This window comes from Polypterus senegalus, chromosome 14, assembly GCF_016835505.1.
Source record: "Polypterus senegalus isolate Bchr_013 chromosome 14, ASM1683550v1, whole genome shotgun sequence".
NCBI lineage: Eukaryota > Metazoa > Chordata > Cladistia > Polypteriformes > Polypteridae > Polypterus > Polypterus senegalus.
In genome coordinates, this window is record NC_053167.1 from 115910265 (window position 1) to 115935867 (window position 25603).

A 25603-nucleotide genomic window follows, 5' to 3' on the forward strand; every position below is an offset into this window, starting at 1 on the left:
AATACATTTTTCTCACTGGAAGAATGTTGCCGACATATGCTTTGAAGTTCATTTTTAGCTTGATAGGAAGTAATGATTTGTATCAACAAATTTTAATTAGAAAATAAGTCTAGTTTTGATTTAACTTTGTTATTGTAAATTAGTAAGATTAAAGCAAACTTGATGTTTTCTAGTTTGAACAACTGGCATATTTATGGATGGAGAGACAGAAATCTGGTGGGAATTATAGCCGTCACAGAGCTCAGACTGAGAAGCATGTTGTACTGTGCGTGAGCTCCCTGAAAATTGACCTGCTTATGGACTTTCTTAATGAATTTTATGCCCATCCTCGATTACAGGTAATGCTGCTGACCTTTAATATCTAAAAGAATTTTAAATAAGTCCAACCTAGATGATAATATGTAAAAATTAAATTTACAAAATATTTTATAGACAAACTTACTTTAATTTGGGATGGCATGATGGCATAAGGCTTAGAACTACTGACTTGTAGCTCCAGAATCCTTTCCTTAAATCATACCCTGGACACTGTCAGTGCTGAGTTTGTTTGCTCCCCCGTGCCCCCAGGTGGGTGTGGAATTTTCTTCAGTGGCACAGCTTTCCTCCATTTTGTTATACAGTTGTGAGGTATAAGTTAATAAGCAATTCTAAAGCAGCTATATATGAGTTTGTATTTGGCCATGAGATGTACTGGCATCTTGTCCAAAGCTGATTCCTCTCATGTGGGGTTAGTTCTGGCCCCTTGTTACCATGAATTAGGTTACGGAGTATGAGAATGTTATGTTTTAAAATAGGAGTGCATGGTGGTGTAGTAGTTAGTGTTGCTCTCCCATACCTCTGGAGTTATTCTTTTAAATCTTGACCTGAGCACAGACTTTGATGAGTTTGGGTGGATTTTCTCCGATTCTCCCTGCATCCCAGTGATGAGCAGTTTCAGCTCATTTGTGATTCTAATTTAGTGTTTATGTGAGGATGCTCTCCAATGAGCCTTTGTCTTGTCCTTTTGGGGTTTTTGCCTAGTGCTGTTAGAATAAACTAGAAATGTCTGCATTTCTGTGCTTGGAATAAAGTTGATTGGCAATGAACGATTATTTTAGAATTTACTCTTTTGTTGTTAAATCTTCATTTATAATACGCTACCATGGCTGTCCATTTGTCTGTCCAGGATTTTAAATCACCTGTAGCTCGCAAACCGCTTGATCTATTGACATGAAATTTGGTACACATATACTGTGTGATGTCTACTATCCGCTTTCAGGGTGATGATTGACCTCCAAGGTTATTCCTCTTTTTATTTTTATTTCATTTTATTGTAGAATCAACTCTTGGCAGCGGCCAGCAGAGCAGCCAGGCGGTGCTTGCATACGGGTGTCATTCTCATCCCTGCCACCTTTGCCGTCACTTCCCCTACCTCTTGATATTTTAAATCATTCTTGAGGCAGATTGAAGACTTAAGTGCCAGCTTAAGTGAAAAACTAAAGAAAACGTACCAAGTAATTCCAACACAAACACTGACTTAATCAGTTTTAACACGAAAAGATGGCGATGGAAGAAGAGAAGCAGCAAGTGCATCAACCTCTGAGCAAACGAATGACAAACGTACAGAGAAAGAGGATGAAAACTAGGAATGCTCAAGTCAAATGTATTCACTGCACGTTATCGTGTGGTACGCCGTTACTGGTGTTGTAATAATGACAATTGACTGTTCTCGCCCTAGTGAGCTTGTTGTGACACCATGTAGGAAAGGATAGCAAATGTGCATTTGAATAACATGCTGCAGCCCTGAAGTTGAGACATCAGTGAATATAAATAATTACATACGGCAAGGCGATTCAAAACTGAACTGTGAAATGGAAATGTCAATTGTTGTCTTCACTCCATTAAACAATCGACTTGAGCTCCCTATTGATACATCTTTGATTTCAGTGTTTTTGTGAACAAAATATATTTCCTTAATTTTGGGGATTGCTGGGTACAGAGATTGTAATATCTTCAGTAAAAATGTCAAATATGTGTATGCATTTTGTATCGCACTTACAGAATTCAGGGTCTCCAGCACCAAGTTCTCATATCAGGATCAGTGGATGCAAAACAGGAATTAAAGATGGACAAGGTGCCAGTCTGACATTAACAACACTAATACTTAAACCTTTAGAGCCACAAATTAATTGGAAATGTATGTCAAACTAGGAAAACAAACATAAAAACACAGAGATGAGAAGAACTTGAAAACTTCATGCCTATAAAAATTATCCAACCCTTTGGAAGTTCTTCTTATTTTGTTAATTATTTATATTTACATTTATTTGCTTGGCAGATGCTTTTATCCAAAGCAACTTCCAAAGGAGGTAAACATAATCGAGAAACACAAATTATGAACTGGATTTTTTTTTTGCCTGACACCTATGGGGCTCCATATCACAGAGCAAAGGTTTTTCTTTTTCCCCCATCAATTAGATAAATATTCGTAAAACATGGGTTTTTAGTTGCCTCTTAAATACATGGAGGGAGTCAGCAGTGCAGATGGAGGTGGGCAGCTCGTTCCACCAGCTAGGAACTACACAGGAAAGTAGTCCTAGTGAATACTTTTTATAGACACTGAGTAGGAAGCATATGGACCAAAATGCAAATCCTCTATTTTGGGGCTGCCAGACAGCCGCTCTAACCACTGTGCCACCATGCCATTGCTGTGGGTGCTATCAAGAAGAATTATTTACATGCAATTAAAATAAGCAAACTCTTTGAAGAGGAATGCCAATGCTCATTTAGGGTACCAGTTTAACTTCCAGATTGTGGCGTGCTAACGTTTTGTTGCAATTTCTAGGATTATTATGTCGTGATACTATGTCCAACTGAAATGGACAGTCAGGTTCGTCGAGTTCTACAGATTCCAATGTGGTCACAAAGAGTTATTTATCTTCAGGGTTCAGCTTTGAAAGATCAGGACCTGCTAAGAGCCAAGTAAGCTTATTGTAAATTCATTACTCCATTGCTGAATGATTCTGCAAATGTTGTAATCTAACCTGTAATTGTTATGTAAGGATGAGTCATTGTTAATAAAGCCTTTGCTTTTTAAAATAGTGACATCCAAATAAGAAAATGGCAAAACTATATTTGGAACTCGGATGTTGTGCTAAGGTTAAAAGATGACTCTGTTTTTAATCATTGGCATGGCCTTTAATTTTAGATAAACACACAGAAAATGCATTTGATCTTAAAACATTAAATTCTTGTTCCCATACTTTTCATATACTGTATCTGTTTTGGTCTGTCCGTTCTGTTATATAAGGGGTTAAACACAAGCATGTTTCTCCAGCTAAACCAGCCCTCTTATTGTCTTTATAAATACAGTAAATGATTAACATTTTAAGCAACTGCAGCAAAGTAAATAAAGCATAGCAAAACTTTTTTAGCCTTCAGATCTGATTATCTGTGTTTGTAAATTTTGCAATTTATTAACAAATAGTAAATATGCAGCTACAGTCAGTTTAAAGTTAGTTTTTAGAAACTGAATAAGTATATGCACCAAATCATTAATCTTCATGTTCCCACTATTTTGTTGATTTATTGCCATATGTCACAATCACAATCAAATTATTTTATTGCAATTGTCAGTAAAGTCAGCACACATATACAGTACAGTGTAATAATGCATGTAACAACTTTAAGAATATCCCAGATTTCACAAAAAAAAACCCCAAATGATTTAATACCTTACTTTAGAAAATATAAATTACTAAGCAGTCCCTCAGCTCTGAGTTTAGTGTTACTGTTGTACTGGGACGAATGAAGAGGCTGGGCAAAAGCCAAATGCTTGGGGTGTCAACTGGACAAAACCCCTTTTAATTCTAATAAAAATCAAGAAAAACAGCAAAAAAGATGCGTTTGATTTCGCTTTTTGTGAGGGACAACTTTCTCTATGGGAACCGCTTGGCAGCAAGCTGTGGTCTGGATCTGCATGCACATTAGTAAGGTCAGCACCAAAATGAGACACCACTTTCCCAGAGTTTAATGCTTTTATACCTGGCAGACAGGAAGAGGCAGGACTTCCTTGGCTCCGTTGCCCTTGAGAGACGTTTTCTTGAAGCTGACAAGACCATCAATGACAGCACCCTGGGTGGTACTACATCCGTTAGGCAAACCTGAAAGATTACCCTCTGGTGCACATGTATGACACTGTACAGCAAAACCAAGGAGCGGAGCACAAGTTCACATGTCTTGTCCAAGTGTATATAACCTGAGAGTCTAAAAGCAGCCAACTATCTCGGTGGCAATCTTATGAAATATTTTTTTGCTTGCCAGGCAAATTAACTACAGTATTCACTTTTTTTTTGCATTGTTTGTCATCAGGCTGAGGTATGAAATACGGTCATGCCTTGATGCAGATACAGAGCGAGAGAGAGAGAGAGGTTAGGAGCACGCTCTGATATAGCACATTGCTGCACCCACGGCATGACAAACCAACTCAGGATCCCAGATTAAGACCCGAGTGCCTCCATGCAGTGGGTGACACCTCAGCACCACACTAGTTCAGATGAAGTGGAACAGTGTGAGGTTTTTTATGGTGGCTGGTTTGCCAATCCTGCCACCAACCCCCAAATTTTTCCTGCTGGTTGGAGGGCCTACTTGCAGGGCTGGGTGCAGATTAACGTCATACCCAGGACACTGATGCAGAAAGCTACAAAATTTTTGGAGGCAGTAAATACGGAGTTATGATGTTTTCTTATGAGATTATGAGTGGCACAAAATACAGTCCCTGCCTTACAGCACCTGGAAACTAAGTTCAGTGAATGGTGTCTGTGTGGAATTCAATCAAGAAGACATGAAGTTTGAGTTGATTAGTATCTCTAACTAAGCCAAATTCATGTGAATTGCTTTCAGTTCAGATTCCAGTGGCTATTGCTACACTAGCTGGATTAAGTATGTTCTGCAACAGGGCTGCCATGTTAAATAATACTGCCTGAGGCAAGGCACATTTCTTTCACCTTCCAATATACAGGATACCCTTACTGGGTATACACATGGTCCACACTCAGTATTTATTGCAACACAAGATTTATAATAAAATACCTTCAAAGACATGTAAATTAGATTGATTAGTAGCTCCTCTTCTTCATCATCATCATCTCTTCTTTTTTTCTTCTTTTCCCACTTCTATGTGGGGTCGATGTGGTTGATCATCCTCCTCCATACACCTTGGTCCTGCACCTCCTCACCAGTCAAGCCCTTTTCCTTCAAATCTTCTTTTAATTTATCCCTTAATTTCTCTTCCCCCGCACTTCCATTCCCATCACTCTTATGCCCACGTATTCATTGTCTCTCCTCATCACATGTCCATACTACCTCAGCCTACTTTCTTACATATCTTTCCCACTTTTGTTGTACCTCTGATTGTCTCATTTCTTAATCTGTCCTTTTTTCTAACTCCACACATAATCTCAACATTCTCCTTTTTGACAAATCTAACTGCTTGTCCTGCTAGTCTTACCACTGTCTTATAAACCTTAACTTTAACCTTTGCCTTAATTTCTTATATCACACAATACTCCTAAAACCTCTTCCAATTGTTCCATCCACACTTCACTCTATGGGTTATCTGTGCATCTAATTCTCCATCTTGGGCTACCTTTGATCCCAGATTTTTAAATGTATTCACTCTTTTTAATAGCTCTCCATACAGACTAACTTCTGAATCCTAATCATTATTAAGCCTAATATATTCTCTCTTCTTTCTATTTATCTTCAGTCCTCTGTCTTCCAGAGCCCTTGTCTGTTCTTCTAATTTCCTCTCCACTAACCCTTTTCTTTTACTACACCACACAATATCATCAGCAAAAAGCATATACTTGGGGATTGGTCTTTTATCCCATAACTTCACGCGTCCATATCTAGATCAAAGAGGAAATGACTTAAAGATGATCCCTGGTGCAGATCTTCTCGAACTGGAATCTTGTCAGTTACCCCAACACTGCTTTTAACCCCAAGTCCTCACTCCGTCATACACATACACAGGACTATCCTGTCATACGTCTCTGGTGCTCCTTTCTCTCTCATGCACTTCCAGACCTTTTGACATGGCACTCTAGCATAATCCATCCATCCATTTACTAACCCGCTGAATCCAAATACAGGGTCACGGGGGTCTGCTGGAGCCAATCCCAGCCAACACAGGGCACAAGGCAGGAACCAATCCTGGGCAGGGTGCCAACCCACCGCAGGACACACACAAACACACCCACACACCAAGCACACACTAGGGCCAATTTAGAACCGCCAATCCACCTAACCGGCATGTCTTTGGACTGTGGGAGGAAACCGGAGCACCCGGAGGAAACCCACGCAGACACGGGGAGAACATGCAAACTCCACGCAGGGAGGACCCGGGAAGCGAACCCGGGTCTCCTAACTGCGAGGCAACTCTAGCATAATCTTTGTCCAAATTAATTAATGGCATATGCAATCCTTCCTGTTTTTCTCAAAACTTCTCTGTCATCTGTCTTAATTTAATATTTTTTTATCAGTATGCAAGCTGTATGTAAATTTCCCTTTGGGATTAATAAAGTATCTATCTATCTAACTATCTATCTAATGCAAAAAGTGCATCAGTTCTTCCTTTCCTAGCATAAAACTAAACTGCTCCTCCCCTATTGTGGTGTCTTCCATAAGCCTTCTCTCTATAACCATTCCCAAATTGTCATTGTGTGTGACATCAGCTTTATCCTCATATATTTACCACAATCCTTAATATTGCCGTTCTTCCTTTACACGGATATAAACACACTGCTCCTCCACTTGATTGGTAGCTCTAAATTAACCAAATCCATGTGTATTGCTTTCAGTTTAAATTCCAGCAGCCATTGTCCCGCTAGTTGTATTCACTAGTATGTTCTGTAACAGGGCTGGTACGTTAAATAATGCTGTCCTGAGGCAAGGCACATTTTATTGCTGACTCCCTATATTGAGTATATCTTTACTAGGTATACACGTGGTCCACATACAACATGTATGACAATACAGAGTTTTTAATAAAAAACTCCCATGGTGTAGTACAATCTTGGAACAAAGGGCAAAATAATAAATATTGTTCTTAATTAAAAAAATTAATAAAAGAATTAAAACTAATCAGGGGTAGCATGGTGGCACAGTGGTAGCACTGCTGCCTCACAGTTAGGAGACCAGTGTTCACTTCCCGGGTCCTCCCTGCGTAGAGTTTCCATGTTCTCCCCGTGTCTGCATGGGTTTCCTCCCACAGTCCAAAGACATGCAGGTTAGGTGCATTGGTGGTCCTAAATTTCCCCTAGTGTGTGTACTTAGTGTGTGTGCCCTGCGGTGGGCTGGTGCTCTGCCCGGGGATTTGTTCCTGCCTTGCGCCCTGTGTTGGCTTGGATTGGCTCCAGCAGACCCCCATGACCCTATGTTAGGATATAGCGGGTTGAATAATGACTGACTAACTAAAACTAATCAAAACCCAAAATAGGCATTGAAAACAATGCAAAGGTATTAATGCTTAACTTCTGATTGACCCAAATATATATTTTTATTAAGTTTTGTGGTTGTGAAACTGAATGCAGAACAATACTTGGCTCTTTTGCTCGTCCCACACGCTCCTCTAAGTGACTTGGCAGTTTCAAGCTAAACACACTAAACACAAACATTCCAAATTAAAAAGACATTTTACAGACTTTGTGCCTGACACCTTAACAACGTACAGTACCAGAAATGCACAAAGTTTTTAGAACACAGCGATCAATATATACACAACACCATATGTGACCATCAGGAAGAGTATGACAGTATGAGTATGAGTTACTGAAATGTAGTTCTGAAATGCATAAGCAGCATTTTGATGCTCAGGTGCTTGCAGTGCAGCGATTTGCAGTTTTAAGGCATCTTAGACTTCCATCCATCCATTTTCCAACTCGTTGAATCCGAACACAGGATCACAGGGGTCTGCTGGAGCCAATCCCAGCCAACACAGGGCGCAAGGCAGGAACCAATTCCGGGCAGGGCGCTGACCCACCACAGGACATCTGAGACTTTTAAAATGAAAATCCATTCATCTCCTAACCTGGTCCATCCTGAGTAGAGTTGCAGGAACAATTCTGGACAGGTCACCATTCCATCTCTGGGTGAACCCAGTCTATACTCACACACACACACACATATACACACACAGAGCAGGGCCATCACCTAACCTGCATGTCTTTGGAGCACCCAATCGAAAGAAATCTATGCAAACTACATGAAGGGACCACCCGGGACTGGAACCTTGGCCTACTTTAATGCGGGTCAGCAGAACTGCAGCTGTGCCACTATGCTGGCTTAATATGAAAACATTTTTTCAAATATTGAAATAAATTGAGTATGTATGTTTGGCACTTGACATGTATGTAACTCGTATGGTTCATACTTAACTTTCATTATTTGTATTCATATTTCAAAATGGTGCAAAATATACTGTAAATTGTTGCATGAACATTCAACACTAACCCAAGCACACCTGAGATGATTGTCTGACTCCACATGCTGGTCCAGTCTATAAATAAGATGGCATGATGGTGCAGTAGGTATCACTGCTCTCTCAAGAATATCCTGGGTTTAATTGCTGAATTCAGTCATTTTCCATGTGAAATCTGCACTCTCTTCCTGCAGGTCTTCCTCACCAAAGACATGCAGGACATTTTAATTGAGAATTTCAAACTAGCTGTTTGTGAAAGTGTGTGTGTGTGTTTCGTGGGGCCCTATAATGGGCTTGTGCTCTGTCCAGGGCTGGTTCTTGCCTTGTGCCAAGCACTACTGAGATAGACCCCCCCAATTAGATAAGGCAGGGCTGAGAATGCCGTATTATGTTCTGTAAATAGAAGTATGCATAGCATGGTTCCTTTATTTCTTTTTTATTAACAATATGCAACACTAGGTAAATATTTATTTTGTTGCTATTAGTTTCATGAGCTGGTACAATATGTCACCCAAGGCATCAGCCACTCTTTCACCTGTTCTGTTTGTTTCCCCTGATAAATCATTTCAAATAAAATTTCTGAAAAACATATCCTTGAAAATGGCCAGCTTTTAGTATTCATAATATAATGCCCATAAAGTACAGATTGTATGCAATTTTTCATTTTATGCTTCTAAGACCCACAATAATCTTGCTAATGGCATTCATTTATATATTTCAGTATTGAAAAGAACAAGTAGACAATACTTCATATTTAAGTGTTTTGTTCACAATGATTTGACTGAAAAATTATTATTCTTTATGCACAATCTGTCAAAAGCATTTGTACTTAAAGTGGGACACAATAAAAATACAAATCATGGCATTGAGAGTAAAAAAGATGCAAACCTGAAGAGCTGTTAATAGTGAATCAAAATACAAATGATCATTAGAACACTACAAAGGAAAGCTGTCTCCTTTCCAGCTGTTGCATAACTACGGAACAACCTCGGTGCTGCCATTTAACTGGGCCGATGCTTCCCTCTAGTGGTCAGAACTGAAATAGCCTCACTGGAGTAAAGGAATTCTTTACATGTACAGGCGGATGGAACAGACAGTATGGCTGATTTAAACTGCTGATGAAATGTGAATTCAGCTTTTTGTAGATGCTGTGCAAACTTGAAGAGCTGGGATGGTGCTGTATCCGACTCTTAAAAATCTACCATTTTAAATGCGCATATTCAAAAAATGGAGAAGTACCTTTACAGTATCATCTTACAGATTCTACAAAGGTTACATTTAGCAATTTTATTATTATTTTTTATTTGCCTGATGACTTTGTCCAAGGTGACTTGCAAAATGTGAGAAATAATTGGTTCAATTTCTTGCGTTTTTGCAAGTGGAGCACAGGCAGGTTAAATGACTGTATTATCGTAGTATTTCCCTCTACTTACCCTTTACCTGTTTTCTCAAGGGTAAATGTTCTCGTCAAGTTCATTATCGGGTTGGTCTGCTGTTGCACTTTAAGATGAACACACACATACATAGATAAACACACACACACAGACACTAACCACAACAGTGCCCCATGAATGACACACACACGCTGATTAACCCTTAGCATTTTAAACCACACAAGTGCTTTAGGAATAACAGCCTGTCATTCAGCAGTTCAAGAGACTTACTTATTTTCGGCATGAACAACATACAATGTTTTAGTGAATTCTCAGACCTAAATATTACTTTTGGTCTACAAGAATACATTTAAACATACAAAGACTAAGCACTCTTGACTATAGGTCATTTATCAGCCAAGAACACCTTCTTTATCGTACTGTCCCTAACTATTGAGTAGCACTCTCACTCTCAGCCTTATAAACCTCGCAGCACAGAAATAATGGCAAAAATCCGGCTGTCACCAGGTGCTCAAAGAAATCTAACTTATTACTTTAATCACTCTAGACATTAAGACAAAGCATAGGAAGTTAAAGGCAGCATGGTATTTATTACAAGAATAATAATAATACTACTGGAACAAAGAATAATAGAAAATTGGTACTGATAGGAAAGTCTGAATATATATAGTCTTTAGAAAAAGCTTACAAAAAAGTTACAGATGACAAGGATGAATGTCCCAGGGAGACATTTGATTTAGCAATCGATGTTCATGATGCCTTTCTGACAACCAGTGCCATCTTCGTCCGTTCCTCTTCTTCTTCTTCTGTACTTTCTTCTTCTTTGCTTCTCAAACCAAGGCATATTTATTATGAAATGTCATGCCTTGGTTTCATAACACATTCACCTGATTGGCTGGCTGTCAGAATGATTGATGAATTAATTCACTGTCCGTTTTCCCAAACAACAAAACCTTTGATGTACTCCGAGGTGTCAGTAGTTCTTCCTGTCCCAGGCTGTAAACAAAACTGTTGTTCCAGATGTCCATTCCATTAAGTAATCAATAGCCTGAGGTATCAGCTGAGCATCCTTTCCCAGGCTGTAAACCAAATTAGCACTAAACTATGAACAAGTGTTATAAAAGTAAGGTGTAAGGGAAGAAAACCTGCTTTAATTTGTCTTAGTTCATCTGTTGTCTTGTCTCAAACAAAATATAATGGAAACCAAAATGTACAGATTTTATACACCATAACAGTGACACAGTGTCAATAGCAGGATTTGAACCCACAACCGCAAGTCCAAAGCCTAAACTACACTACACCACACTGTATGTCAGTTTATCACAAAGCTGAAAAATAAAATCTTTTTACAGTACATGTAATCTTTTCAAAATAATGTACTCATAGTTATTTCTGCTATAAAAACACATCTACTGATTAGAACCTTAGCATCACTTTCTTAAAAAATGCAAATTGTTCTTTACATTCAGATTCTGTATACTTACATAAAAGCATTATAGATAGATAGATAGATGTGAAAGGCACTATATGATAGATAGATAGATAGATAAAATGGCACTACATAATACAGTAGATAGATATGAAAGTCACTGTATAATACAGGCATGTCAAACACGCGGCCCGCAACAGAAATCTGTGCGGCCCACATGAGAGATCCTAGTTAGCACTAAACTTGTACAAAATGATTACTATCATTTGTGATTGAATCATTCTGCATTTTCGGCGTTACTTAGTGACTTTTCTTACTTCCGCCTTCTGACAAAAGCGTGTTTTCACATGGCATTATGGTACCGGAAATGTAATTTGCTAGTATAGTTGCAGCTGCGGTGTCAGCTCCTTGATACCCTAGACATGACACTGCCCCACCAAGGCCTTGACCAAAGTTAATGAGCTGCAACGGTGCAACTGAAGTGCTAGGCTGTAGCAGCCTGGCAGGCTACACTACTGGCTGGGCAGCTGAGACTGGCAAATGGGCAGAACTGACCATCACAAGTAGTAATAGCTCGCATATTTTCACATAATGGAGCGAGAGATTGAGAGGAGGATTGGTGCGGCGTCTGCAGTAATGCAGGCTCTGCATCAGTCTGTCATGGTGAAAAAGGAGCTGAGCTGTAAGGCAAAGCTCTCAATTTACTGGTCGATCTACGTTCCTACCCTCACCTATGATCATGAGCTGTGGGTAGTGACGAAAAGAATGGGATCGCGAATATAAGCGGCTGAAATGAGTTTCCTCCGCAGGGTGTCTGGGCTTTCACTTAAAGATAGGGTGAGAAGCTCAGTCATCCGGGAAGGGCTCAGAGTAAAGCCGCTGCTCCTCCACATTGAGAGGAGTCAGTTGAGGTGGCTTGGACATCTGATCAGGATACCTCCTGGACGCCTCCCTGGTGAGGTGTTCCAGGCACGTCCAACTGAGAGGATGCCCCGGGGAAGAACCAGGACATGTTGGAGGGACTATGTCTCTTGGTTGGCCTGGGAACGCCTCGGGATTCCCCCGGAAGAGCTAGTAGAAGTGGCTGGGGAGAGGGAAGTCTGGGCATCTCTGGTCAAGCTGCTGCCCCCGCGACCCAATCTTGGATAAGCGGAAGAGGATGGATGGATGGATATTTTCATGTTTTTTTGCTCTAGTTTTATGTAATTTTGTGCGAGTATTGTAACGAACAGTTAGTGCAGACTACAGCTGAAGATCTGAAGTGAACGTGAGAAGTTGGTGAGTTATTTATTAACAAATTTTTATGATTTTGAGTTTGTAAAAGTAGTGTAGTTCAGGGGGCTTTTTGCATATCGGCTTATTTTACAATATAAACTTTGAAGTAAACTTAGTAAAGTGAAATTAGATTTTTGGAGGATTTCTTTTACAACTTGAATTACTGAGCAATGAATTCAGTAAGCGTTTTCATGATTTCAGTTCACACGAACAGGACTTTTACGTCACCATACTCTTACAACGTTGAGAATACGCCTGAGAATATCCAAATGGAATTGATTGAACTGCAGTCAGATTCTATTCTGAAGGCAAAATACAACAAAGTTGGTGTGCCAGGCTTGTATGCTTACCTGCCACCCTCGTATGTGCAGATCCATAAGTTGGCATCGAGAGTACTGTCAATGTTCGGAAGCACTTACCTTTGTGAGAAATTGTTTTTGTTAATGAAAGCTACCAAAATCCCACCTCACTCAAGACTTACTGTCGAGCACCTTTCATCCCTCATAAAAGTTGCAGCTGCACAAGATTTCAAGCCTGATATTGATGAACTGGTTACTAACAAGAGATGCCAAGTGCCGGAACAAAAGAAATAGATCTCAGATCTCTAAGACTCCTATATAAGGACCTAGTTAAGAGGCTAAGACTCTAATTGTACGCTGTTTTATGGAGATTGTATGGAAATAAATTGCTTTTCTTTAAACTTTAAGTGTTAGAAGTTTTCAGTATTGGAAAGAAAGCTACAGTAACTTAGTATAATAGTATTTGTTACAGTGTGGCCCGCTGACACATGTATGGCAGTCGAAGTGGCCCACCAATGGTAGTGAGTTTGACATGTCTGGTATAATAGAAAGATAGATAGATAGATGTGAAAGGCACTATATGATAGATAGATAGATAGATAGATAGATAGATGTTTTTTATTTTTAATATAAACTTTATTTTGCACAATAATGGAAGACATGAACACATCAATACAAATAACAATTTCTCCAGAAAAATAACAATGACATTACTCCTCCACTGCTCCCTGGTCCACGCCTCCAACCCCACACATTAAGTCAAATACACAAGTCTGTACTAAGTATTCAGTACTCCAGCTGATCCTTCTAACATTTAACATAATAATCGCACATTAGCTCTTCTTCGTTATCCCAAATTGATTTTTAGTTGCCCCTCCTCAATGGAGCGCAGCACCCTCTTCACTCGCCACACTTTTTCAAATTCTTCGATATTGCACATTGTTTTATAATACGTAAATTCGAGCTTAATTCTCAAAATTACATAAAATTGGAAAATAAATAGTACATCATCTGGTAATGTACCACTCTGTTTATTATTACGGCTTTTTATCATGGCTAACTGCTTGCCCAAGTAAATAATTTAAAAGTTGAAATTTTTGATTTTGAAGTTTTGTTATATTTCATGCCCCAAATAAATCTCTGATCATCAAAAGAAACAGTACATTTTTCACATATTTTCACATATTTTCTGAAAATACACAAACAGAGTTTGCAGTCTCATACAATTCTCCCCACAGAAGGCACATTTATCGCTCACATTACTCTGAATTTTATTTAGGAACACATTTGTTGCAATGACCCGTTGTACGTTCTCCATTGTAAATCGCCTGCTCTCTTATTATTAGGGAGTTTATAAAATTCTCTCCATGCTGGCCTGACCTCTGCTTTTACATTTAATTTTTCAGTCCAGGGCATCATGATGGTGTTTTTTAGATTTAAAAAATGGAAAACCTTGATGCAGTATACATACACATCTTTTCTTTTTTAAAGATCGAAAAAATTCCTTTTCCTGTTCATCAAGCCTTAAAATCGAGTCCTCCCTTACACCATTCATGTCCAATTTGGGTTCCACCTCCAGATCAGAAAAGGGGGCCTCCTCCTCCTTTATCTTTGTATGCACTGAGGTCGAGTTCTCCTGACTTTCTCTTAGCCTGATGAAGTCTTTTGTCATAAAGGATAATAAATAATTGACAGTTCTTACTGATCGAATGCCCAGCCTTGAAGCCAACACAGTGGCATCTTTAAAGCTCTTGTTGTCCTCCTCCAATAACTGAGAACAAAACACAATGCCACTTTTGATCAAAGTCTTCCATTCATCCATTTTCTAACCCGCTGAATCCGAATACAGGGTCACGGGGGTCTGCTGGAGCCAATCCCAGCCAACACAGGGCACAAGGCAGGAACCAATCCCGGGCAGGGTGCCAACCCACCACAGGACACACACAAACACACCCACACACCAAGCACACACTAGGGTCAATTTAGAATCGCCAATCCGCCTAACCTGCATGTCTTTGGATTGTGGGAGGAAACCGGAGCGCCCGGAGGAAACCCACGCAGACACGGGAGAACATGCAAACTCCACGCAGGGAGGACCCGGGAAGCGAACCCGGGTCTCCTAACTGCGAGGCAGCAGCGCTACCACTGCGCCACCGTGCCGCCGATCAAAGTCTTTACAAAACTAATTTTAAAAAGCAGTGGACATAAAGAATTAAAAATAAGGGGTTCATTGAAAAGTAAAGGGGATTTGGATGGCATTCTCTGAAGAAAGGAGCTCCAAGTAAATAAATCTCCCTTGTAAAATTTGGGTAATGGAGTGAGATCCATTAGCAATAACTGCATATCAAAACCCAAATTTTCAATCATATGGAAAAATGAAAGAGCTATTCTTTTCCAAATTAGGGATTCTAAAGAGAAAAAAAAGGTGCTGCAAAAATAGTAATCTGAAACTAGCCGCCTTATAGCAGACATCAATCAGGCCTTGTCCTCCTTCCTCCACCGGTAAACAGATGAGTCCTTTCTTGAGCCAATGCAGACCATTCCAAAAAAAGTCAACTAATAATTTTTGTATGGAGTGTAAGAGTCCTGATGGTGGGTGAACACTCATCAGTCTGTGCCACAGCATGGAGGCAATGAGATTATTAATAAGGAGAACTCTTCCTCTAAAAGAGAGCTTTAGGCACAATCCACTGCCATTTCCTTAAACGTAAGTCAATCTGTTGTAAAAAGCCCTCCCAGTTGTCCTTTTCAGTATCCTTACCAGACAGCACAACCACGAGGTAATGGAAAACTTTCCTATTCCAGCCCAGCCCTGATGGTAAGACTGGTGGAGGATGATGTGCCCAGTCCCCTGATAAATACGCATTCCCCTTCTCCCAGTTAACTTTTGCAGAAGGTGCTCCCTCAAAATATGCTAAACATTTACATACAGAGAAAATGTCTTCATCAGAATTCACAAACACCACAACGTCATCTGCATAGGCCAGAAATTTAAAAGTTAGATTTTTACACAGTGGAATTGTGAATCCCTCTAGGTGTTTCTCAAGCTGCCTAAGAAGAGGTTCAATGGAGATGGCGTATAACATTCCCGACAAAGGACACCCCTGACGAATTCCCCTGATCACAGCAAATGGCCGGCTTAACACTCCATTGATTTTCAACACTCCAAACACGTTGGAATACAACAATTTGACGTACTTTACAAAATGTAAACCAAAACCAAACGCTCTTAAAGTTGTGAGCAAATGTTTGTGGTCGACCTGATCAAAAGCGTTTTCTTGATCTAAAGATAGAACGGCAACATCGAGATTGAAAGCTTTCGATGCAGTAATGGCATCCCTCAGCACAAATATGTTGTCATGAATTTGTCTGTTCGGTACGCAGTAGGACTAGTAGGGGTTGATGATGCTGCCCATCATTTTCCTCAGCCTCATCGCTAACCCCTTCGAGATGATTTTATAGTCAGTGCAAAGTAAGCTCACGGGCCACCAGTTCTTCAGAAGGCAGAGGTCGTCTTTCTTAGGTAGAAAAGTGATGACAGCTCAGCGACAGCTGACCGGAAGCTCCCCTGCTTGCAAACTGTCCTGTATCACCTCAAAGAAGTCCATGCCTAATAACGGCCAGAACTGTTTATAAAATTCAGCCGGTAAGCCGTCAATTCCCGGCGTTTTTCCAGTATTTAGACTGTCGAGTGCAACTGTGAGTTCTTAAAGAGTGAGGTTGCTGTCCAGAAACTCGGCTTAATTGTCAGAAATGTGAGGCAGTCCTTTGAACAAAGTGGCCGAAGAAGAGAAACTGAGCGGCTCCTCTGAAAACAAAGTCTCAAAATGACACAGCAAAGTCCCGGATGTCCTCAGGCTCTCTCAGCTCTTCTCCAGTATCTTTATGGAGAACATGAATAACTTTACCTTGGGCCACCTTTTTCTCCAAAGCAAAGAAAAATTTTGTTGGTGCATCAAGATGGTTTAAGTTGTTGAAAGCGAGAACGTGTTAAAGCTCCAAGAGCTCAAAGTTCCAATAAAGCCTGAAGTGTTGTTTTCTTTGTGCTGAGGTTGTACAGCAGATCCTCAGAGTAGCCATGTAACAGAGTCTGATGTATCTGTTATCTCCTCCTTGAGTTTCTTCATTTTTAAAATGCAGGCCTTGGTGACGTGTTCAGTGTATTGTTGACAGAGTTGTTGAATCTGCACCTTGGACATGTCCCACCTCTGTCTCAGGGATCCAAACTGCAGCTTGGTGGAACTCCACTGCTTCCAAAGAAATTAAAACATTCCACAAAGTGACTGTCTTGAAGGAGAATTGTGTTGAAATGCCAGTAAGATTTTAATTTTTGCGTAGATGGGAGGAGAAAGGTAACAGAAACTAGAGAGTGATCGGAAAAAGTGACAGGAGTGATAAGAGTATTAGTTAATAAATTGAGGTGCCATTTTGGACTGTAAAAGTGATCTAAGCAAGCCATTGAGCGGTGCCCTTTGCTCCCTTTGAGCCACGTGAACTGTTTGTCAGCTGGAAAGTGAGAGCGCCACACATCAACCAAGTCGTAGGCCTCGATGATTTCCTTGAGTATCCTGACTGATCGCAAGTGCGGCTCGGCCCCATTTCTATCCATAAGACATTCCTCTGTACAATTAAAACCCCCCCCCCCCATCCCAGCAAGACAATCTCATTATTAGTAAATTCAGTGCTGCCATTGGGGGCATAAACATTAATAAAAACCAACGAGTGGGGGCCATCCTCTGCTTGCACAACTAACAGTCTGCCAGCCATAACCTCAGTCTCCTTTGTGATTAACAAGGAGGTTTTACTTATAAGCACCGCCACTCCCGCGCTCACACTGGTGCCATGACTGAAAAAGCCTGTCCCTCTCCAGTCCTGCACCCAGGCAGCCTGACTATCCAGATCTGAGTGGGTCTCTTGTAGGAAACCCACATCTAAGTGCTTTTGTCATAAAAAAGACCAAGTTCTTCTTTAAATTGCCTCAATGGCCATTCACATTTAGGGTACCCACATGTAACTCAGTCATAGTTACACAAGAAAAGAAACAAAAAACACACCAGAAAACCAAGAGATTCACTTGCTTGACTGTAGCATCCATCAGGACTTATTTTGAAGAGTCTTGCGCACTCGACTCATTACGCATTTTAACCTGGTGGTCTCCTTTTGGTTCAACCCTAAATTAGCTGCATTGTGCTTTATATTTTTTGCTGAGCTCAAAAAGAGATCTAGGTCTGGAAAATAGTCTTGCACTTAAACACCCCTCCTTCCCTCTAATTACTGTATTCCAAGAACTTCCTGATGCTCTTTGTGCTGTATCCCCCTTTAGGCTCCAAACCAAACACTGAGAAGGTGATGCCAGAAATGTCAGAGTCATTCTCTCCTTCACCCTCCACACCTTCTTATCTGCAATATTCCTCTTTCTAACTGACACAATTTGTTTTTTGGACAGATTGTCCGACATTAAAATCTTCTTAGTGCCTTTGGTGGACTCCACTGCTTCTTTTCTTTTCCTAGTGGTTATTTGTGATGTCTCCTTATACCCACTCGACTCCACACTCACATCCATCATTTCTGCCTCACTCACTGCTGCTGTCTTTGCAACTTTCTTTTCCTTCGTGCTGCTGAGGCTTGCTTTTTGTTTAGTGCCCAGGACCAACTTAAGATTGCCCTCATTAATATCAACAATGGGCATGTCTGAGTTTGTCTCATTATTGGTGGGCAGTGTTGCCCCACTTGGAGATGGATCATCTCCTCCTGTATCATTACAGCTTCCTTCATCCTGAAGCAGGGTGACATTCTTATTACTGCAGACCTTTGCAACCTGACAAGTGGGGGCCTCCCCAGTCTGAACTGTGCGCCCTTCTTTAAGGATGAAGGCTCCTTCACCTGAGACACTGGGCTCATCTACAGGTGTATCACCAGCCTCAGCCAGCACACCTTCATTATTTTTGTCATACTCTTTTTTAGAGTCTATTACAGCATTACCTTCGTCAGCAGGCTTCATTTGCTCCTCAGTTTCTTTCTCATCTAATTCACTCTCACTATCAGTCAGCTCATCTTCAAACTCCTCCTCCTCCTCTTCAGTTTCTGGCTCACTCTCTCTACTTTCTTCATCACTTAAATAGACATTATCTCTTTTACAGTCAATCGCTTTATGGCCTGCTCAACCACAATTGAAACATTTCATTGATTCAGAACTCAGAAACACCACGTAATCCACACCTTCCACTCGGCACTTTAAGGCCACGTTAAGTTCATCATTCATGTTATTTAAAATCATATAAAGCTGTCGCCTGAAAGACACGACATGCTTTAAATCAGGAGATTTGCACCATATCTGCGCAGTTCACGCTGTAAGATTTCATTACTTAAGAAAGGAAGCACATTGGAAATAATAACCTTACAAGCAGGAGTCGACAGCGGCAACACTGAGATCAACATGCCATTAATCACAACACCCTGCTCAACCAGTTGGGGCACCAGCTCTTCATCGTCCAGGAAAATCACCACCGCTTTATTCATATGTGATGCCAACCGCACATTCTTACACCTCACCACCCTACCGACCTCCATAATGCAGGCCTCCACCGAGACCGCTGGATCAACTAGCAACCTTGCGGTGTGCCTTCTGGAAAGATTTGAAAAACTATGTGGAGATAAGCCATCTTGTATAACTTTGGACGCCGCTATCGCGTCCTCTTTAAAAACAGAAAAAGTATTCGTAAAACTGAAACAAACAAAAAAAACGAAAAAGAGAGATACTGACAACATGCACCAGCCTGTTGACGACCGAAACCACAGACACGCCCACCCCAGACCACAGCAATCAAAAGCCAAACGGACAGATAGATAGATAGACAGATAGATAATTCTTTATTTAATAACATCCGGCCATCCATTTTCCAAACCCACTTTTCCACAGCAGGGTCTTGGAGAAGTTGGAGCCTATCTCAGCAATCACCCGGCACAAGGCAGAAACAGTCCCAGGACAGAGTGCGTCACACATCAGGCATCAATTTAGCATTTCCAGTCCACCTAACCTGCATACCTGTGGAGGAAACTGGAGCACCAAGCCTTAGATAGTTAAAACACTGTTGTTCACGGAGTCTTGCATGTAACTACTCCCCCAATATAAAATAACACTCTGAAAGATGATACCATAGACTGGGTGGAGGATTAGGAATAAAGAGGCATGGTTGAAAAGGATAGAAGACAAAGGTGGCAAAATACTAAAAGGTGTTGGCTATTAGCATAATAAATGGCACGGATATGCATAACCTAATGTAAAAGTGGGCTTGACTGAAACTTGACAAAATGCACTTAGTTGTTAGTTGTTGTCCATTGGCTTAAGCTGGAGTGTCAAAGCATCTTATTTATGTTAAGCTATGTACAAAAATGTCTCCATGCCCATGCCCTTTCTACATGAACCGAGCACGGCTTTAACTTTTTATTAAAGTCTAAATTGGAACCAGAAGGCTTTGAATTAGATTTTCTGACTTGGGATTTTATTCTGCAACACCCCTATGCACCATAGATGAAATCTGACTTTTTGAGTTGAAATGCATGAAAAGGAATATGAAGAAGGTGGAGCTACCATCTTGAATATTAATCTTAAATTGTGTTATAATGCTACATCTCAAAATGCTGGTAATCACATGGTTGGCAACAAGCATCATACCTAGAAACAGTGAAAACTGTTGACAGCGATGACATCTCTGCCATAATGATACAAATGTTGAAGCATCAGGGAAACATTAATAATATAATGAGAGTGCGGTGAGAGCTTGTGGGTGCAAACAACAGATAACGCCAAGTTGCATCTTGTGATCTGCTTATTTTGCCATTTTCCCAAATCTCAGGTGTTAGTTGACTGAACAATTTTTCTGTCACTCAGCCTATTCACTTAGTTTCATCAACAGTTTCTTTCAAGATCGCCACTGGCTATCAGATAGGGTTGCTCTTCCTAAAACATCCAAACTGATGGAGATATCTACCATGATAATGTTCAAAATCCTACTATTTCTTATTTCACCCAGACACAATGCCTTATTTCATGCTGTCACTGAATGGATAGTCAATTTCAAGGGAATGTCTGACAGAGGGTGGTCACTCATAGTAATATTTCTTTTTTTTTAATGCTTCAGAATGGATAATGCAGAAGCTTGTTTTATTTTAAGCAGCCGTTGCGAAGTTGATCGAACAGCAGCTGTAAGTAAATGCATGTTTTACACGTTTATTACATTAAGAATTTTACAGTTTGAGAAGATGTCACCAAGATTAGCATAACATCCTTACAACTCCAGAATCCTGGTTTCAAATCCAGACCACTCTATAGTATGTAAACAATTTACATGTTCTGTCCATCTTGTGTGGGTTTTTTGTGAGTGTTCATGGTTGTAAACGGACCATGCGATGGTCTACCTTATAGACATTGCTGCCAGGACTGGCTTCATTGCCCAGCAACCCTGAATTAGAATATCATTTAGAAAATGAAAGAATAATAATGTTTTTACAGAGATAGAACATTTACACAATAGAAAGATTGTTTTTGGGAAGTCAAACAGCACAGAAATTAGAGCAGAGGATTAGTTTTTAGAACACCAATATGAGTGTATTTTTCGGCTTGTCTCCACTCTTGTCAATTTGTCTTTTTGTTTTAAGTTGGTTCATGAATATAAGTACATTCCTAATCAAATAACTGACTTAAGATATGGAAAACTAGGTTGTATGTTATAAGAATTTACATTTGTAAAGTGTTAGGGTCTGTAAGGGAGAATCCCACTTAATAGTCCCACATGTGCCAACTGAAAAGAAAGAACAACAAAACTTAAGTCCATCTGGACCTCACAAAACTTCACTCATTGCAAATTAAATTCTTCCAAGGTAGTCTCTTGAGTTTGGAGCTCTGTCCTCATCCAAGGCTGGTCCTATTCTATACAACAACTTCCTGCTTGGCACCTGCTTAAACAACGGTCATGCCAGAAGAGGTGGGATTTGAAAAAATAAGGCTAGAGGTCCTCCGAAAGGTTCTTCTCTATTCCAGGTCAAATGAAATAAAAGCAGTAAATGACCCTGTCACACCACAATCCTTCTATATTGTTCTATATGTTAAATTCATGAACAGACCATGTAAAACACTCCCTGATTGCGTGGCCCTGATAACATGTATCAGCTTTTGCTCAGGTGACCCAAAAATAATGTTCCATTGTTGCAGAAAGATTTGGTTCTGCTGCTGCATGCAAACTAAGTGTGTTAACTTGTCAATGAAGCATAAAACACAGAATTCAGTCATATACCTGCTTTTAGGTCTGTAACTCATTAGTAGAATAGTGCTAAACTCCTGAAAAGGAACATTAATTATAAATAAACCTAATCAGCCACAACCTTAAAACCACCTGCCTAATATTGTGGAGGTCCTCCTTGTAGCGCCAAAACAGCTCTGACCATCAAGGCATGGACTCCACAAGATCCCTAAAGGTGTCCTGTGTTATCTGGCACAAAGACTTCAGCAGCAGATCCTTTAAGTCCTTAAGTTGCAAGGTGGGATTCCATGGCTTGGAATTGTTTTTATAGCACATTCCACTGATGCTCAATTGGATTGATATCTGGGGAATTTGGAGGTTAACTCAACACCTTGAACTCTTTGTCATGTTCCTTAAACCATTCCTGAACAATGTTTGCAGTGTCACAGGGCACATTACCCTGTTGAAGAGAACACTGTCATCTGGAAATATCGTTTCCATGAAGGGGTGCATGTGGTCTGCAGAAATCATTAGGTAGGCAAAGGATGTCAATATAGCATCCACATGAATGCCAGGATCTTAGATTTCCCAGTAGAACATTGGCCAGAGCGTCACACTGCCTCCACCAATTTGTGTTCTTCCAAAGTGCTGCCTATTACCATCTCTTTCCCAGGTAAATCACACACACAGCCGTCCACATGATCTAAAAGAAAACCTGATTCATGAGACTAGGCCACCTTCTTTCATTGCTTCATCGTCCAGTTCTGACAGTCATTGCTCTTTGTAGTTGCTTTCAGCAGTACATGAGTCAGTATGGGCACTCTGTCTAGTCTATGCAGCCCCATGTGCAGCAAGCTGTGATGCATTGTGTGTTCTGACACCTTTCTCTTACAGCTATAGTATTAAAGTTTTCAGCAGTTTTTGCTATAGTGACTCTTCTGTGGAATCGGACCAGACCAGCTAGCTTCCCATGTGTATCAAAGAACTTTGGTTGCCCTTGGCCCTGCCACTGGTACACTGATTCACCTTACTTGGACCTCTTGCTAACTACTGCATGCTGTGAACACCTTACAAGACCGGCCCTTGTCAAAGCCATGCAGATCCTTATACTTGCCCATTTTTTCAGAATCCAACTCATGTTTTTCCAAGAACTTTCCCTTTTACTGTCTATAGCTGCATCTTTTCCAGGTTCTCAAAATCAAGCAGCTATTGAGTTAGCAAGGTGTCAAATGCATGACAAAAGAAATTTAACAGTTCAATAATTTTTGGTTCAAAAAAGTTAAGTGAAAAAAATCACTTAAATTCAGTAAACAATTAAAAAAAAATAAAAGGCAGGAAAAGAGAAAAAAGATTTTTTTTTTATGTTTCATTACAATCTTAGTTTTCTTATGTTAAACTTCAGTGATGTGTGGAAAGACAGTCCCCAGGCACAAACAGAGAGACGCTAAATGTCCAAAACACACACGTTTTATTTATATAACAGCACCACAATGCCTTATTCAGCCCACATTCAGTCCCTTCTTTCTTTCTCTCCTCGAATCCTTCGGCCACCTCTACTCCTCTACCAACAAGCTCCGTCTTCCTCCTCCCGACTCTGGCCCCTGAGTGGAGAAAGGCAGCCTCTTTTATAAGGACCCAGATGTGTTTCAGGTGCTCCTTGATGATCTTCCGGCGGCACTTCCTGGTGTAGCAGAAGTGCTGCATGAGCACCCGGAAACACTCCGTGTGTCCCTGGAATTCCTTCCGTCAGCACTTCCGCCACACTCCAGGGTGGTGGCCACGGGCCCTTACAGGGTTGAGCTTCCATGCTCAGTTCCTATGGCCCCCATACCAACCAGGGTGGCTTCCCCCTCGTGGCCCAGGGGATGTATAGACCCTCTCCGGGTTCTTCCAGGTATCCCAGCTAGGCATAGCCCCCAGCTGTCCGCCACAGATGTTATCTGTTGTACTTACATGGGCTTCACTGCACTATGTTCAAAATGTTCAGTACGGTTTAAAACTGTTTGTCTTCCATGCCTTACCAAGTGCAAGACAGGTCATATATTGAACCCTCCTCTAGTAAGAATGACAAAAAGTAATTAGAATATTTCATTTACAAGTTAGCCTTCCCTTCCATAGAACCTTCCATTAACTCGGCACTGATATGCAGGCACATTTTTTAACATAACTAGAAGATACTTTATATCTGTATTGTTGTCTGCATGCAGGGAGTAGGGAGCAGGTTGAGTAGACCCTGGAGAGGTGGAGATATGCTCTAGAGAGGAGAGGAATGAAGGTTAGTAGGAACAAGACAGAATACATGTGTGTAAATGACAGGGAGGTCAATGGAATGGTGAAGATGTAAGGAGTAGATGAGTTTAAATACTTGGGATCAACAATACAGAGTAATGGGGATTGTGGAAGACAAGTGAAAAAGAGAGTGCAGGCAGGGTGAAAAGGGTGGAGAAGAGTGTCAGGGGTAATCTGTGACAGACAAGTATTAGCAATAGTGAAAGGGAAGGTGTAAAGGACATAGTGAGACCAGTGAGACCTTTGTTATATGGGTTTAGAGACGGTAGCACTGATCAGATAGCAGGAGACAGAACTGGAAGTGGAAGAGTTAAAGATGCTAAGATTTGCATTGGGTGTGACGAGGATGGACAGAATTAGAAATGAGGACATTAAAGGGTCGGCTCAGGTTGGACAAAGGGAGAGAAAGTTAGAGAGGCGGGGTTGCGTTGGTTTGGACAGAGGAGAGATGCTGGGTATATTGGGAAAAGGATGTTAAAGATAGACCTGCCAAGGAAGAGGAAAAGAGGAAGGCCTAAGAGGAAGTTTGTAGATGTGGTGAGAGAGAACATGCAGGTGATAGGTGTGATAGAGCAAGATGCAGAGGACAGGATGATATGGAAAAAAGATGCTATGGCAAACCCTAAAAGGAGTAGCCAAAAGAAGAAGATAATTTATATCAATTTAGTGTAACGTAACTAACCAACAAATGGCCTTTACACTGTCTCTATTGGTCTGTCAGCTTGTTTGTCTTCCTTTCCATCAGTCAAGTGCTTGTTTTTTGTTTCATCCAAATCCACACTCAAATATGCCACCACTAAGAAGCCGCCTTTACACCCCGTTGCAGGATCCTTTTTATGCAAGCTCAACAGCTCTTGGTGTCCCTGAATCCCTGAACTTTATATTGGCTTTGAAGGGCCAGGTCTTGCATGCAGCCCAGCTACTCCCTGCACTATTTGTACAGCCATTTTACTTTCTGGTGCCACGTTCCATCTATTAGCCATGGAGGTGTTGCCATTTCTTATGTTAACTTGTGGTTTCATTCTTTGTCTCTGTAATTCTGGTGCCCCTATCTGTTACATTTCTGGGGCACCCAGCAAACACAGAGGGTATACTACCATCTAGCAGTTCCCATTGTCTCACACTGACACTTTTCTGCATGTTTCCAATGCCAGTGTGTGCATTTTGTTGAGTATTAGGGCCTTGTATAGCACTGCCCTTGACTTTTCCCACATTGTCTG

At 40.7% G+C, this 25603-nt stretch overlaps 1 protein-coding gene across 4 annotated transcripts in view; it reads left to right on the forward strand.

Moving 5' to 3' along the window:
- kcnt2 (potassium channel, subfamily T, member 2) overlaps positions 1-25603 on the forward strand; it is a 368106-nt gene that overhangs the window by 148189 nt on the left and 194314 nt on the right. For all 4 annotated transcript variants that reach the window (XM_039735377.1, XM_039735379.1, XM_039735378.1 and 1 more), the window contains 3 exons: positions 174-338; positions 2825-2961; positions 20997-21060. In XM_039735377.1, coding sequence (XP_039591311.1) covers positions 174-338; positions 2825-2961; positions 20997-21060 — 366 coding nt within the window. The remainder of the gene's footprint in view (positions 1-173; positions 339-2824; positions 2962-20996; positions 21061-25603) is intronic.